General features: G+C 40.9%; 1 protein-coding gene across 5 annotated transcripts; it reads right to left on the reverse strand.

Annotated features, from left to right (window-relative positions):
* Positions 1-4,088: 4,088 nt before the first annotated feature.
* On the reverse strand, positions 4,089-15,250 carry slc37a4b (solute carrier family 37 member 4b). Of its 5 annotated transcripts, none has more exons than XM_063487497.1 (10): positions 15,171-15,250; positions 14,060-14,475; positions 12,876-13,108; positions 11,688-11,934; positions 8,141-8,293; positions 7,970-8,055; positions 6,614-6,727; positions 6,472-6,537; positions 5,212-5,350; positions 4,089-5,132 (listed from the first exon to the last, which is right to left on the reverse strand). In XM_063487497.1, the coding sequence occupies exons 2-10, from the start codon at positions 14,205-14,207 to the stop codon at positions 4,966-4,968; spliced, it is 1,353 nt and encodes a 450-aa protein (XP_063343567.1). In that variant the 5' UTR covers positions 14,208-14,475; positions 15,171-15,250; the 3' UTR covers positions 4,089-4,965. The 5 variants fall into 5 exon arrangements, with proteins under 5 accessions (XP_063343567.1, XP_063343572.1, XP_063343568.1 ...); XM_063487502.1 differs by having other exon boundaries at positions 14,060-14,124; positions 15,171-15,226; XM_063487498.1 differs by having other exon boundaries at positions 14,060-14,690; positions 15,171-15,209.
* Positions 15,251-15,392: the final 142 nt, after the last annotated feature.

Raw genomic sequence — 15,392 nt, forward strand, 5'->3', positions numbered from 1 at the left:
TTGATAGGAACACAGTGGAAAGTAACTATATTATGGAAATCTCTAAATGACTGGTTGGAACTACTTCTTTCACTTGTCATAGTGGTGTGCATGACAGGTGGAAGAAATAGTTGCATCATGGCTTTCTTGTGCTTGCTCACTCAGTTCGTAATAATGGCTGATGATAAAGAGCCAAGACAAGGTTTGTGACACATTTGGCAACAACACAAACCTTGTCAAACAAACAAACAAAACCAAATCAAAACGCAGAATATGATGATGAGTTTATAATGAGGCAAACTGAAGGAGGGGAAGAGGGACATGTGCTGCTAGGACAAGATAGATGTCATTCGTGGACTCCTTTGGTCCTGCAAGAAAGTCCTATCCAGGTATAGAGGGAGAAGAGAACAAGAAGTCTGATGTCTTGTATTCATTATGAAGTTATGTTTTGAAATATACTACTTTTGATTTTCAAAACACATTAAGTTTTTCATTTTCACATTACCTTTTTAAGTATAGGATCAGTATCACTGACACTAGCCTGAATTTTACTTGTTATCAGATCAGAAAGGAAATCAGTGGTATCGCACATCACTAATTGAGGGTTTCTACCACAAATCCAGCTCCCTGAGACTGTATGCTAAGCAAAAGAAAGGAGGACGAGGACTAGTGGGTGTCAGAACCACTGAGACAAACATCTATGAGTACATCAGCAAGATGGCCACAAATGACCGCATGCTTATTTAATATCTCAGGCGGCAGAAACCTGAGAGAGAAACGGAGCAAGGAGAGGAAGCATCATGGAAGGACAGGCTGCTGTATGGTATGTACAGCGACCTGGCAGTTAGAAGAAGTGGCTGACATCCAGAAATACTACCAGATCCTGTGGGACTTCCAGATACAGACAGACAAACTGGTGATGACTAACCAACTGCGCATAGTAGTGATGGACAAGCAGAGGAAAGCAGTTGTAGTGATACATGTAGCTACATCGATTGATAGCAACATCAGGAAAAAGGAACATGAGAAACTTGAGAAATACCAAGGGCTGAGAAAAGAGCTCGAGAAGATGTGGAGGGTGACGTTAACAGTGGTAGTAATTGGAGCACTCGGTCCAGTAACTCCCAAGCTGGGTGAGTGGCTCCAGCAGATCCCGGGAACAACATCCAAGATCTTTGTCCATAAGAGCGCAATCCAGACATTCACCAACTTAAAACGTTTGGTGCATAATCAAATCAAAAATACAGGACCAAACTAAAATCCTATATCAGACAAGACTAGCACAACATCTCCCAAAAGTCAAGCTAGTCTTTTGGGAGTTCCCCACTCCCAGAAGTTTGTTGTTCAAAGAAGAGGGGATACTACACAGTGGTAAAAATGGCCCCTGTCCCAGCTTTTTTTGAGATGTGCTGCTGGCATGAAAATTTACAATTACATAATAATTTTTTTAAATCTAAAAAAAAGTACTATTCATGGTAAATATTTCTATTCCTGTTTCCACATCTTACTTCCTTTACCTTAGTTATCTCAGTGCCTTCCTCTTTTTTCCTTATTGTTGTGTTACTGTGTGTACTGTGTGTTACTTTGGCACACATTTTTTAAGGACCACACGTTCATTTACTTTTTTCATCTCCATATGGGACAGCAGTTACACTACTAATCCTTTCCTATCCTCGGTTAACAACTACGTTTGAAAGTAAATTATTAGCATCTTTTCTTTTTTTGACTTCCAGGGCGAGTAATTCACCTTTGTTCCTCATGTTCATTCACACTTTTGAAAGTTAAAAAACCAACTTATAATCAGTGAAACATAATTTGATGGCTCTATTTTGTTATACATTCTCACTGCATACTACCCTAAACCTTCACCTCTGAACCTTGTGGTTAGAAGACTACTGCAAATAATATCGCAGCTTGTTTCTGTTCCACATTTGGTCATGTTACAGCCTTATTCCAAAATGGATTCAATTCATTTTTAACCTCAAAATTTTGCACACAACACCCCATAATGAAAAAGTGGAAAAGGTTTGTTTGAAATTTTTGCAAATGCATACAAAAACAACAAAATATACCATATATAAATATTCACAGTAGTTGCTCAATACTTAACTATTATGGCATTAAGTCTTTTTGAGTATGAAGCTACACGCTTGGCCACACCTATTTTGGGGCAGGTTCTCACATTGTTCTTTGCAGAACCTCTCAGGCTCAGGTTGGATGGGGAGTGTCAGCGCACAGCCATTTTTAGATGTTTCCAGTCTGGGGTCTCGCTGGGCAGTCAAGGACATTCACAGAGTGGTCCTGAAGCCACTCCTTTGTTATCTTGGCTGTGTGCTTAGGGTTGTTGTCCTGTTGGAAGATGAATCTTTAAGGTTTTCCTTGGGTTCTTGGCCACCTCACTGACCAATGCCCTTCTACCTTAAGTACTCAGATTGGCCAGTAGCCAGCTCTAGGAAGAGTCCTGTTGAATCCAAATTTCTCCCGTTTATGGATGATGGAGGACACTGTGCTCTCTGGGACCTTCAATGCTGCAGAAATTTTTTGTACCTTTTTCCAGATCTGTGCCTCGAAACAATCCTGTTTCTGGAGTCTGCAGACAATTCCTTGGACTTCATGTCTTGGTTTTTGCTCTGACATGTATTGTTGGACTTTAAATAGACTGGTGTGTATCTCATGAAATCATGTCCAGACAACTGAATATACCACAGGTGGAGTCCAATCAAATTGTAGAAACATCTGACATGTAAATTACGTTCGATATGGTTTCTTGGCATTTTTTTTTTCCAAGATCAACTTTGACTGTGGGCACTAACAGTGAAGGTCAAAGTCAAATGCTTAGCCATCCTAAGTACTCATGTCCCCCAAGGCCTCATGTATCATTGTCAAAATTGAAGGCGACTCATAAAAAAAAAAGTAAGTTTTTACCGATTCTCGAATTTGGGTTAGGACCGACCTTTACCCGATTCTCACCAAAATAATATCAGCTCAAACTGTTATTGGTGTCTACCGTCACTCAAAATATGGCTGTAAATAAAATAAGGTTGTAATGTGACAACATGTGGAACAAGTAAAGAACTGAAATATACCACAGGTAGCCCTGGTTCAGAGTCATAGTTAAAAGTTTACCAAGACTTCTTATTTTTAATATCATCCCATTTTTAGTATTCTTTTTTTCTTCCAATTAGCCACAAATTATTCCCCAAACTCAAGCAGCTGCTATCTGGTTCACTCATTGACAGGGGATTTCTTTAAATCACCCTGCCGTTCTTTCTTTAGCCAAGACTCCTGAGGTAGAAAACACAAACAACTGCAGTTCTTTCGCTCGCGAGGGGCAGTCATGAAACGCAAGACTTGCCTCTCATCACTGCCTGCGTTCTTTATTTATACAAGTCTGTGTCTGTGTGTATGTGACAAAGATGACGTTATTCTTAGAACTCAGAGCTGAGGTTCCCCTTTTCTATCTGTATGTTCTAGAAGGGAGGAAGCTGCTAGTTGGTAAACAAGTTTATCATTACAAAAGTTATTAGGTGAAAAGTCACGTAGACATGTGGACTGCTTAGTGATCAATAAAAGAATACATTTCATGTAGCTGATCACATTATATACAATATTCTCTTGACACTCATTAAAATAAATAAATCAGTAAGTATGAAAGCATTCCCACGTCCCACCATTTACAAATACTTACAAACATGTCTTTGCTCTAACTCATTCTAATTAAATTAAACCTTGGGTTATCATTAAATGTAATGGCTATGTGTACTTATTGTTCTTTGAGGGATCAGGTGGGATTCAAACTGGTAACACTTGGATTGGGTGCTTTTTGCCACTATAATTTTTCATACAGGCCCTCTTGCCCCTTTTCAGTTTTAGTAATAGAAAACTCAACATTCTATGTGATTTCAGGACCCCGGACACAAGAAATCTGAGACATAACACAAGTACTGAACATAACATTTACTGGTATTGTGGTGGTGGACCACGTCCATCCCTTTATGTATTCATTCAAACAAAGGCGTCTGTTTTTTTCTCCGCATTTGTTCCTGCCCGTTTTTTGGACTTTTAGCTGTCAGACACTGAAGGTGCAAAGGTCAACAACACTTTGTAGATAAAGAAAATGAAGCTTTTATTAGATCTTTACCTCTTTGAAAACCAGCACAACTCCAGTAAGACATGGCAAAGCAACACGTGCTGTAACCTTTCAGTTGACAAAGATCAGGTGGTCGAGAGATTTTATTTATAGTTTATAGTCCAGATGATATGTACTTTGTTTATCCCAAAAATTAAGAAATCTGCTCCACAAAACTACAATGGCAGTGACATTATCATCTGTATTTATCTGTTCTAAAAATAAATAAATAAATGAATAAACATTCCAGATCAGAAAAGCTGACATAACCAGAGAACAAACTATCATTTAGCAAACGGCTGTGTAGAAAAATATGGTCTCCAAATGCTTCATGTCAGTGAACACGTTAATGAAAAGAAGTTTTACAAATACTTGAGGTATTAGTGAACATTGTTACCTTTAATGTACAGACCCGTCAGTCAACATTCACTGTGTTAAACAGAAACGACCTGCACTGTAGGCAGGATGTGAAAATGGGCGCTACATACGGTTCAACTCAAGAAAACTGACTCACAGCTTTTGATACTTTCATGTCGGTATGTTTTCTGAAACATACATCTTTAGACCATTTTTAAGCACGTCTATATGAGAAACGTTTTCTATTGATTGGCTGATTAATTTGAAGTGTTAAAACAAAAGCTTTTGATGAGCATGGATCTAGAGGACCTTTGTGCACTTTAATATTAATCCATGCATGTGGGATTACCTGGGATTAACTAAGTGATTCCATGATCTGCATCAGCCCTGAGGATGCCTTCAAAGATTTCATGATTAGTCTCGTTTTGGCTGGTCAAGCTGGATCTGTATTAATGTGCAGTATTTTGTATATCGAGTCACCAGCAGTACCAACAGGGACTTTAGTCCACTTTCTCTGTGATCCGTCCCATTTTGGTGCGCATGTTGCGTACCAGGAAGAATCCGATGGTGGTGACGCCCATTATCACCTCAGCTACCCAGAACGCCACGTCCCAGCTGTGCTGCTTGGCAATAGTGCTGAAGGGCAGCCCTGCCATGAAAGCTCCCACTGCAACAAAAAGAAAGCTTGTGTGTTCATATCAAAGGGTCAAAACCTGAAGCATGACAGTGATTTTACTGCAGCTCACCGTTAGCCATTAGAGCTACAACAGCATGAGATGTTCCACAGAAGTTTGAAGGAGCACTTTCACTGGCTATCACCCCGAACAGGGCGACTGGTCCATAAGAAGAAAATCCAAACATGGCACCAAGCAAAAGGATCCAAATCTGTGAATGAGAGGAAACATACATAAAATAAAAGCCTTCTGGTGAAAAAAAAATTTTCTAGGGTGTCCACAGGTACTGATACTGAAATTGGGACATTTTTAAACCTTTAGGTGAATCTTAAAGTTCATTTGAAGCTCAAAAGAGAATGAACTCTTTTAAAGTGAACGGGTAAAAAGGTAAAAAGACATATTTTGGTTGAGTTTGTCCAAATGCGGATTTTCCCAAATGAAATCCCAAATGCTGCAAGCTTGAAAAATTCTTTTATGCAACACAGTTTGCTTCAGAAGCAGTTTCTTTTAAAGGTACAGGTGTTAAACACGAACAATATTTGCCATTAAACTTCTACTGTCCCAGTTCCACAGACTAATAAATGCCTTTTTCTTCATCAGCTTCGGGGTTTCCATCACTGCAAGCTGAACGGGTAACTGGGCCCTAACTGGCCCCCTGCTGGGCCGGAGTGTAACCCACATCTCTTCCCAGAAATAGTGAATGGCACTGTAACACTGGGTCTGAGTCTGCTGTAGAGAAAGTATAAGAACAATATAGAGCGCGCTATGCTCGCTGTTCAGAACAACTCACCAGCTAGCCTTTTGATAAGTAGCACAGTCGATGGCAGTTTCCCTTGTGTTGGAATAAGCTGTTCTTACATTTCAGAAAGAAACTGCATTACTGTGGCTAGTGTTCACAGAAGAAGATATGAGTGTAATGTGTGCTCATAAATGATTAGCCAACCACACAACAGTACCAGCAGTAGTTACAGATTGTAAGTTTCATACTGCGTTCCATTTCAAGATGGAATTTTCGTCTGGAAGGTCTCTAAAAATCAGACTTCCAACTTGAAAAGTCAGAACCCCAACCTCACAACCCAAGATGGCAGCAGTGTTTTTAAACTACAAGAAAACAAGCATTGTGCTTTATTACTGATGATGCATGAATGGCTCCACTTTCCTAAGCCATCAAAACAGTTCCCGCCTTTCTGGAAATTCTTATTGTATTAAGACTAAAAACACATTACCCATCTAAAGATAGTTTCTGGATATTTTTTCGCACTTTTAATAGTACAAAGAGGGCCAAAGCTACATTGTTTTTATTCACATGGAATTAATCTTTCCAGAGCATACCTCTTTCTCTGACACACCAATGAGGACGGATACAGGATGAATGACTTGGACCCAAAGTGGAGGCTCCTGAACAAAGACAAAGACATTTAACTCTTAGACTGAAAGGTATACATTTCACGTGGATTACAAAATGATGAATTACCTTTGGGATTTCAGGTGTGATGGTCACTCTGAAGAGGTACATTGACACATACATGCCAGCCATCATGACAATAAGCAGGCCATGGCGAGGGTTGCCATGGGTGCCCAAGCCTTTCTAGAAAAAGGCAAAGAAAGGAGCAAAACACTAAAATTAACACCCTTCATATTGAAACATGTGATGCATCAAAACCAGGTTTAAGTCTAAAACCTAAATTTAAAAAAAAAAAAAAAAAAAAAAAAGAGAAACATATAAAAAAAAAAAAGAAAGAAAAAAAAGTCAGACTTCAACCTTGGAAAATTCGAGCAGTATGTGAATTTGAAATCAACCTTACCCTGTTTATTCTCTCACTCATAAAATCAAACTGTGGTGAAAATGTAGCCACAAATGCACAGAAGGACTCAACATCACTGAACAGGTCAGTCGCAATAGTTGCGGGCTGCATCAACACGCAGTGCAGTTACATTTCTATGGAGGTGCACGTCAGGTTACGGTGTCAGGCTTTGCAGTTTTGGTGTAAATATCCTGCTACATCCCCAGTAACCTGATGTGCACCTTCCAGAAATGTCACCAGCTGTGTCTGTGTCCACACAGTGCTTTCAATGCTCAAGTAAAGAACCAGTCCATTTAACTATTGGATTGGCCTGTGCATCCTAAACTCTACAAAGATTCATAGCAGTAGGTTAAAGAGGTCCTTAGATAAAATGTAACCATAGGTAAGTTACATTCTAAGGTTTCAGAGGGGTTTGCTGTTACAATGTAGCTACGGTCCGACTGTGTGGCTGTGCTGAGTGGGGACTCCCACTCACAGCCGAGAGGCTTGCTGGAGAAGGATTTAGGGGGAAATAGTGTGCTGTGTATTTACAGTTTAGGCATCAGAAACTGCGTAATAAACTCCATTTTTGCTATATTTGCTATTTTGCTAACTGTTAATTCATACTTGGCTAACAATTTCATTGCTAGCCATATATTTAGCAAAATATTTACAACTTTTATTCACAGTTTAGCAATAATAAGATTTCAAGTGTCTATCCATTTTGGTTAGCTTTCGAAGAATTTGTTTTTAAATGAATTTCAAATACCAGTGATACCTTAAGCATAGAATTCCAACTATTTCTTTGTTAACATTATATAACTTATGGTTATTTCCATTACTTTTAGTTGAGTTTCTTGCTCAAACTTTTTAAAGGCCCATTCAAGCCTTTAATTATTTGAAATAGTTGAGCTAACGAATCCACTTAACCAATCGGTGAACTCGGTGAAGAACTCGGTGAAGTGTTGATATTTACACTACTCATATGCTTGTTCAAGAATCACTTTAACTGACCCAAGTTGTTTTAACTCATTTTGGTTACTCACCCGAGCCACAGCTCTGTCTGAAATGAAGCCTGATGTAAGGCTGCCCACAAAGCCTCCAACCTCCAAGGCACTCATGTAGGTACTGCCTGTTAGCAACAGAGCTTCCGTCATCACCCACAACCAGTCAGATGGTGTGAAAACTATGTGGGAAGCAACAATGAACACGCGTACCCATGAGAGCAGTCTGGCCTTTCTCCTGCATGAGGAACAGCTGTCCCCAGTCAGTGGCAGCCGTCTTCACTCCAAACACCACCAAGTAACCCAGAGACAGCACCCACAGGAAAGGAGAGAGGAGGAATTCACTCAGGGTGCTTTCACTGCTTCCTGGTGAGCACAGACACAAAAAGAGCTCATGAATACTTAACAGTCCAAATAATGTAAAGAATGAAGTTTTTTCAGTTATTCTACAAAGCATGCCTGTCACATGGTATGGCCATAAAGGGATTGACATATTCAGCAACTGTGGCATTTAAACAATGATCACTTGGTGCTAACAGACAGTGTGTCAAGAAAGGGACCTCCAGACTGCTCATACAAATGAACCCAAGCTTTCATGACGTTTACACCAAATTCTGACCTTACATCTGAATGTCACAACAAAAATGGAGAGTTTTTCAGTTTCAGATGACAAGTCATATGTTCTACATAACTTGGTTGTAACGAGTGGTTGAGTTACTGATGCCTTCCTATTGGATCAGTCTGAGCATTCTCCTTTGAATTCCCACATCTATCCAGAGAACTGCCGCTCACTGGATATTTTCTCTTCTTCATACCATTCTGTGAGGATTGTGCAGAAAGATCCCAGTAGATCAGCAGTTTCTGAAAATACTCAGACCAACCCATCTCGGACCAACAACTGTGCCATGTTTAAAGTCAATTAAATCACCTCTTTCCCATTCCTGATGCTCAATTTCAACTTCAGCAGGTACTCCTGACTACTGTGATGGCCTCAACCACATGTTGGTAACTATCAGTCCAGACACTCACCTCATTAGTTTGTTTTGTGTTTAAACATGTATTTCAGGAATGTCATTCATTCATTTATTTACTTAAACCTAACAGTGACGTTATGAAGCGTGCACATAATAGCACTGTGTGATTCTGTTATATTAATTATGTTTCTCTTTCTTTTGAGATTTCTCTTTGGGCAAAAGGTGTGGCCAAGGGCCGAGGACTATGAAAGCCAACCACACCCCCTACAAACAAGGTGGGTGTTTTAGGTTTGGTTAAGTTAATTTGTGCTTAGATAGTCTTGATGTTTAATTCGGTTTCCTCTATTGTATCTAAATGATTTGGCCAAACCACTATAAAAAGTTACTCGCCTGTGTCTTTGCGTTTAAGTCAGTCTGCGAGTTAAGTTCTGTATACTTTGTTTGCTTAGTTACTTTTATGTCACTTTTTGAGCAGAGCTGTATTTAGTTGACCTCTTTTATGGGCCCATTAATTATATTTTGAACTTTGGCGTGAAATGAAAACCCACCATGAAGACATTTTTCCTGTGTCCTCTATGCCTTTACTGCTTGCTCCCTCAAAAATACATACCTAAACGCAGTGAGCTGCTGTCATGTGACCGGCTGATTAGTTATTTACTTTAACTAGCAATTGAACAGGTGTACCTAACAAAGTGGCTGGTGAGTATGTGCGTACCAGCAAGTGAGAGTAACATCTACAGTACAAAGTTTACAGACAGTGAGAAAAAGAAAAATATTTTTTTAGTAATAGCTACTGCAGCAAAAAGAGCATCTAATGGGCACAGTTGTGAGTGAAATGTTAGCATTCAGCTGTACACTGTGTTCATCGCCTGCAGAGGATCAAAGTTCTGCTGGTGTAACCTTCTGATGCCTCATTTGGATATAACTTGACCCAAACCAGAAAGCTAGTGAGCAGCTATGAGCCAAGCTCAGAACACTAAGCAACCGCCAGAGGTCTCTGTACTACGGAGCCGCGGATCTGGCAAAAAGAATCTGCCATTATGACACTTATGTGCACATGAAAAAAATATGCTTTCGATATGGGTTGCAAATGTGTACGATATCCACAAGTAATGATTTGTACACATCTGTTTCACACTGGGGCTTGAACCCAGCTTACCTTTGTGAATCTTTGCAATGCCGGCAGCGTTAAACGTGCCTCGAAACCCCACGTGGGCATGTGACGTGATCGGTGCATATCAGGCGATTTGTCCACACGTATTTAAGGTTTGGTGAGAGGGAGGTTTCATGTAGTTCTAGACATTTGTACACACAGAAAGGTTTTTGAAAGTCCAAATTATCGGATTCAGAGCTGAACTTAATAAATGATCAGTATTTATTCTGGTTTGGATGTATGCGTTTGTATAATAGTTTCACGTGTGGTCAGGCTGCTTCGTATTTGTGTGTGGACTGAAGCATGTACGTATGAGTCCTATAAGTTACACACAAATCATTGTACACATTTGTAAAGCTTAGTTTAGCTTGTAGATCATACTGTATGCATTTGTAACTCTAGTGAGACTTGTTTTTGGACTGGTGTCAGCAGAACCACCTGCTGATCAACACCGGGAAAACCAAGGAGTTGGTGGTGGACTTCCGGAGACGCAGACCCACCACACTGACACCGGTGAACATCCAGGGAGTGGACATTGAGATAGTGGACTCTTATAGGTACCTGGGTGTTCACCTGAATAATAAACTGGACTGGAGCCACAACACTGATGCTCTTTACAGGAAGGGTCAGAGCAGACTCTACCTGCTGAGGTGGCTGAGGTCATTTGGAGTACAGGGAGAGCTTTTAAAGACCTTCTATGACTCTGTGGTGGCATCTGTCATTTTTTAGTGTTGTATGTTGGAGCAGCGGTTTATCGGCAGCTGAGAGGAAGAGGTTGGATAAACTCATCAGGAAGGCCAGCTCTGTTCTGGGATGCACCCTGGACCCAGTGCAGGTGGTGGGAGACAGAAGGACTCTGGCCAAAATAACATCTCTGATGGACAGAGTCTCCCACCCCATGTATGTAAATGTTGCTGAACTGCAGAGCTCCTTCAGTGACAGACTGCTGCATCCTAGATGCATGAAGGAGCGTTTCCGCAGGTCCTTCCTCCCTACAGCTGTCAGACTGTACAATCAGAACTGCTCCCAACAAACATAGATGTTTACATCAGCGCTGTAACTGCCATAAGTTAATCAACCGATTCGCACTACAACCTGGTTTGCCTCTTATCTGTAGTTATTTTTATTTAATTTAATAACTGTACAGTACTCTCTGTATATAATAACCATTGTCCTTAATGTAAATATGTAAGAAAAATTGTGTATGGTTCTGTTCTGTGTCCTGTGTACTGTTTGTTTGTATGTGTGTCTTTTTGGCTGCTGTTACAACCAAATTTCCCCTTGTGGGACAATTAAAGGATTATTCTATTTTATTCTATTCTATTCTATTCTTTCCCATATTTTGGGAGTTCTGTCCATCTTTGGCTCTACATACCAATGCAAGCAGGTTTTTGCTCTAATTGTCCAATACAGTTCACCTTCATGAGCATCAAAGAAACTCACTGTAGGAATTCTGAAGGGGATTCATCAGGATAATCCACACAAGTCACAGTCACTAATGTCACTACTTAAAAAAGAGGAAAATTAGCTTACAAGTGAGTTGTTTGCATCCCTGAACACGTCCCCGTGTGACTGACATGATGATCGTTTAAAGCTACACAGGACGTGGCCTATCCGTACTTGGTTCTCTTACCTCCTTTCGCTCCCTTCTTGGCCGCTGCCTCCATGCTGGGCAGGCCCACATCCTTTGGCTCATTCTTTACAAACACTAGACAAACAAATGAAAAGGCAGCACAGAAAATGCCCGACATGGTCAGGATGGTCCTCCAGTCGTAGTAATGCAGCAGCACTGAGACCAAGATTGGACCCAGACTCCCAGCCAGGTTCATGCTGCAGGACAGCACAGACCACCATGTTCCAAACTGGGAAGGCTCATACCACTGACGGAGAAGAGACACAAAGAATCAAATATTAAAGCCTATTTAAGCACAACTTGAAACCACATATTGCTCATATTAGCTACTTTCCATTTGTTGAGGCAACCCACAAGTTATGGAACTAAATTTGCCACTGAGCGCAGTTTATCTTAAAAGATTATATGTGGGCTGTGTAGAGAGATTATTGCAAATCTAATAATCAACAGAATTGTAGCACAATGATAGCACAGACGAAAAGTGTAATGTGTTTGGAGTTTTCTTTTTTGCTCTACTGCTTCTCAAGAAATGACATCAGAGCCCTCAAGACGTAATCGACCTAAAGGCGACCATAAATAGTCCTCACACTGTACCCCTGAAAGATTGTCCAGTAACTTGAGAATCCACTGGGCAAATATTTAAAGTTGATTTAAATCTTTTTCTTGGAACACACTTGGAGGGATGAAACATGTTTGCTCTGACTGGGGATGGGAAACTCTTCTGAACAATGTTACTATTCTTCAAAAACATCTCCCGAGGATCTTCCATAAATACATTGACCTGTAATCTAATCCCCTGCCACATGCTGAACATATGCCAAAGCCTATTTATTGCCCAGCTGTTCCTCACCGCTATGTTTAAGAGAGCTTCTTACTTTAAGATACCTTCCAACGTATCTTAAAGTCTAATGGATTAGGATTTGCTCGAACATATGACTGTAGGACTGTAGTCCTACCAAAGGTGAGTCCTATATATGTCAAGGAATCCAATTACAGCAAATAAAATAGGAAATATGCATGTTTAATGCATCGGAGTAAGAATCCAAACACACAACATACAGGTAGTCCTCCCCTGTAAGTGATGTCTTTTCACTAGTTGCGAAACCATTACAAGCATCATGGGCACCCTGCGTGCTGACAGCATTACACTTATACTGTTGCATGAGGTGGCAGACAGGATGATATTACCTTGCGGAGCACTTTCCCACATGGGGGCCAGCCACAGCCTTGTCCCAGGCCATTGATGAACCACAGCAGAGAGAACATGGATACAGTAGAGGACCAGGAAAAGACCACATTGATGCCCCCTACCAGGAAAAGGCCAATGGAGAAAAGCCAGCGAGCGCTGATCTTGTCTGACAGCACGCCGCTGATGAACTTACTGATGGCATAGGCCATAGTCTGGCTGCTGGTGATCAGACCTGCAGAGACACAGTGAAGATTGCTATTTCAGTGTGATACAAACTGTTTACTAAAGAAGATTCGGGTTGCTACAAAGTATACACATTAATAACTCACTATCACAACATTTTACTTTTTTCTTTACTTGTGTGACTGAGCGATTAGCTTGCTCTGAATTAGGAGCTAGCTTTGTAAAGCTGACGTTTTGGTTGAGTCGACTTAATTTAAGTTTGCTTGTGTAACGTTATCTCGGGATGGTGATGAGATGAGCCCCCTTGTTCACAGTATTCCCTGACATTTGGTGCTCCTGTATTGAAATGCAAAATATCGCTATGCTATGTTTTATCAATTTTTTCCCCAACCATAATCTATAGTCACAAATTGATGAGCTTTTGAGTGGATTTACAGAAGGAAAAACATCCTTCCCACTTTGAAATTACTCATGGAATATCCACAGCCCAGAGGCCTCTAGTGAGGAGCAGGATTTTGTTTTATCCAGGTAACTGTGTGTGGAGTCTCAGAACTCCATTGGCAAGTGTAACATGACCTGTTCTTATCAGGTGAACTAATTAATCATTTGTATAAACAAATAAACAAAAAGCATGTCCAATGTGTTTTTCATCAGGAAACCTGAACGTGTGTAAAGCTGATTCTAAATTCTTCATGGCGTGGGTTGGACCAGCCCTTTGTGAACACCACAAATTAAGCACAAATTGATGGACATGTTTACAAATGTTATCTTTTTGGGACCATTCTTAAACCAAAACTCTCCCCAGTGGAAATTTTGAGGTCAAATCAGTGCAAGTGACATAATAAGCACTCTGGTGGGTGTAGCAGCAATCAAACAAACACTTCACATAGCAACGCTTGTGCAACTGCTTGATTAAAGGCTTAAATGCTTGCTAAAGAAGCTTTTCCTTACACTCAACAGCCTAAAAAATAAAAACATCCTGTTATTGTTTCCATCTTACCCAGATCGTCTTTGTCCAGTTCTATCTCCTCCATCACAGAGGGCATGACAAATGAGAAGGTCTTTCTGTTAAAGAAATAGAGCGAGTAGCCGATGAACATGCAAATGAAGATGACTAAACGATAGTAGCCGTAGCCTGTAGCCCCCATGATTACAGTCAATGCAAATAATTATAATAATAATATTTTTTCTTCAGTGGAGTCTTGTTTCTGGGCCCTCTGGAATCAGCTAGATGCTGACACTACTGGTAAATGGTTGTTTGCAGCAGGAGGTCTAAATAAAGATGTAGCATGGGATAAAATATTCTCCATGAGGTGAAGCTCTCTACAGCAAGCTCCGTGCTGGCTGGTAGCTTTGCCTATCTGTGAGGCTGCTGCTTGGGGACACCGGGACAGAGGACAGGAACTTTAAGGCAGCCTGAAAAATGAGAGCAAGAAAACACACATTATTTTAGACAGAAGCAGCTGCATCAGGTCATCCAATTTATTACATTAAGCTGGAATGGAACAGACTGACTATCTGCAGTTTCTTTTCTTCAGGTCAAAAAATTGCCATGGTGCTATGGTGCTGACCAGGTCAGGTGCAGGAGCTACAGCCCAGCTTGCTCAGTTTCACTGCTCTAGCATGCTGCCCTATAAATGTCAGAGTTGAAGGCTCCAGTTAGCAACCCTCAAACTATCAGATGTCAGAAAACCTGCAAGACTGGTCTGCTTGTAGCCATGTTTCAGGAACACACAGTACGATACGAAAAGCTTAATTGTCAAATACTTAGAATTCCACCATAAGCTCTGTGGTTTTACACTTTAATGGCATTCTGTACGTGTTCTGTGGAATCATTTAAACTCACTAAACCCTGGCTGCTGACGCCTAAAGCGTCTTAAACAACCGAACAAGTCGCAAATAGCAGTTGAATTACTCAAATGGCAGCGGTCTTGCTAACAAACGTATCGGCGAACTGATTTGTGGGACCGTCCGTGTCTGTCAACGCTCCCCGGGCTCCTTAACCAAACCCCGACGTAAAGCGAGCTACAACCCCCGTCAGTGCCGCCGGACACAGCAACCTAGCGGCTCGCTGAAGCGCTGAATGGAGAAATGCAGGTAGAGCCCGTTACCTTTCATTCGTGTCCCTCGCCCGTGCTGAAACACGGTGCGCGTTCGTGAATCTGCAGTCCCGGGAGCGCGGCTGCGCGACATACATGGAGTGTAGTGATGGGATTTCCGACTCTTTTTAGAGAACCGGCCCTTTCGGTTCGACTCACTAAAAAGAGTCGACTCTTTCGGGTCTCAACCGACTCTTCAGGTTGTTTTGTTGCTTTAATTAATTTATTATTAAC

This window comes from Pelmatolapia mariae, linkage group LG10_11 (assembly GCF_036321145.2).
Source record: "Pelmatolapia mariae isolate MD_Pm_ZW linkage group LG10_11, Pm_UMD_F_2, whole genome shotgun sequence".
Lineage (NCBI taxonomy): Eukaryota > Metazoa > Chordata > Actinopteri > Cichliformes > Cichlidae > Pelmatolapia > Pelmatolapia mariae.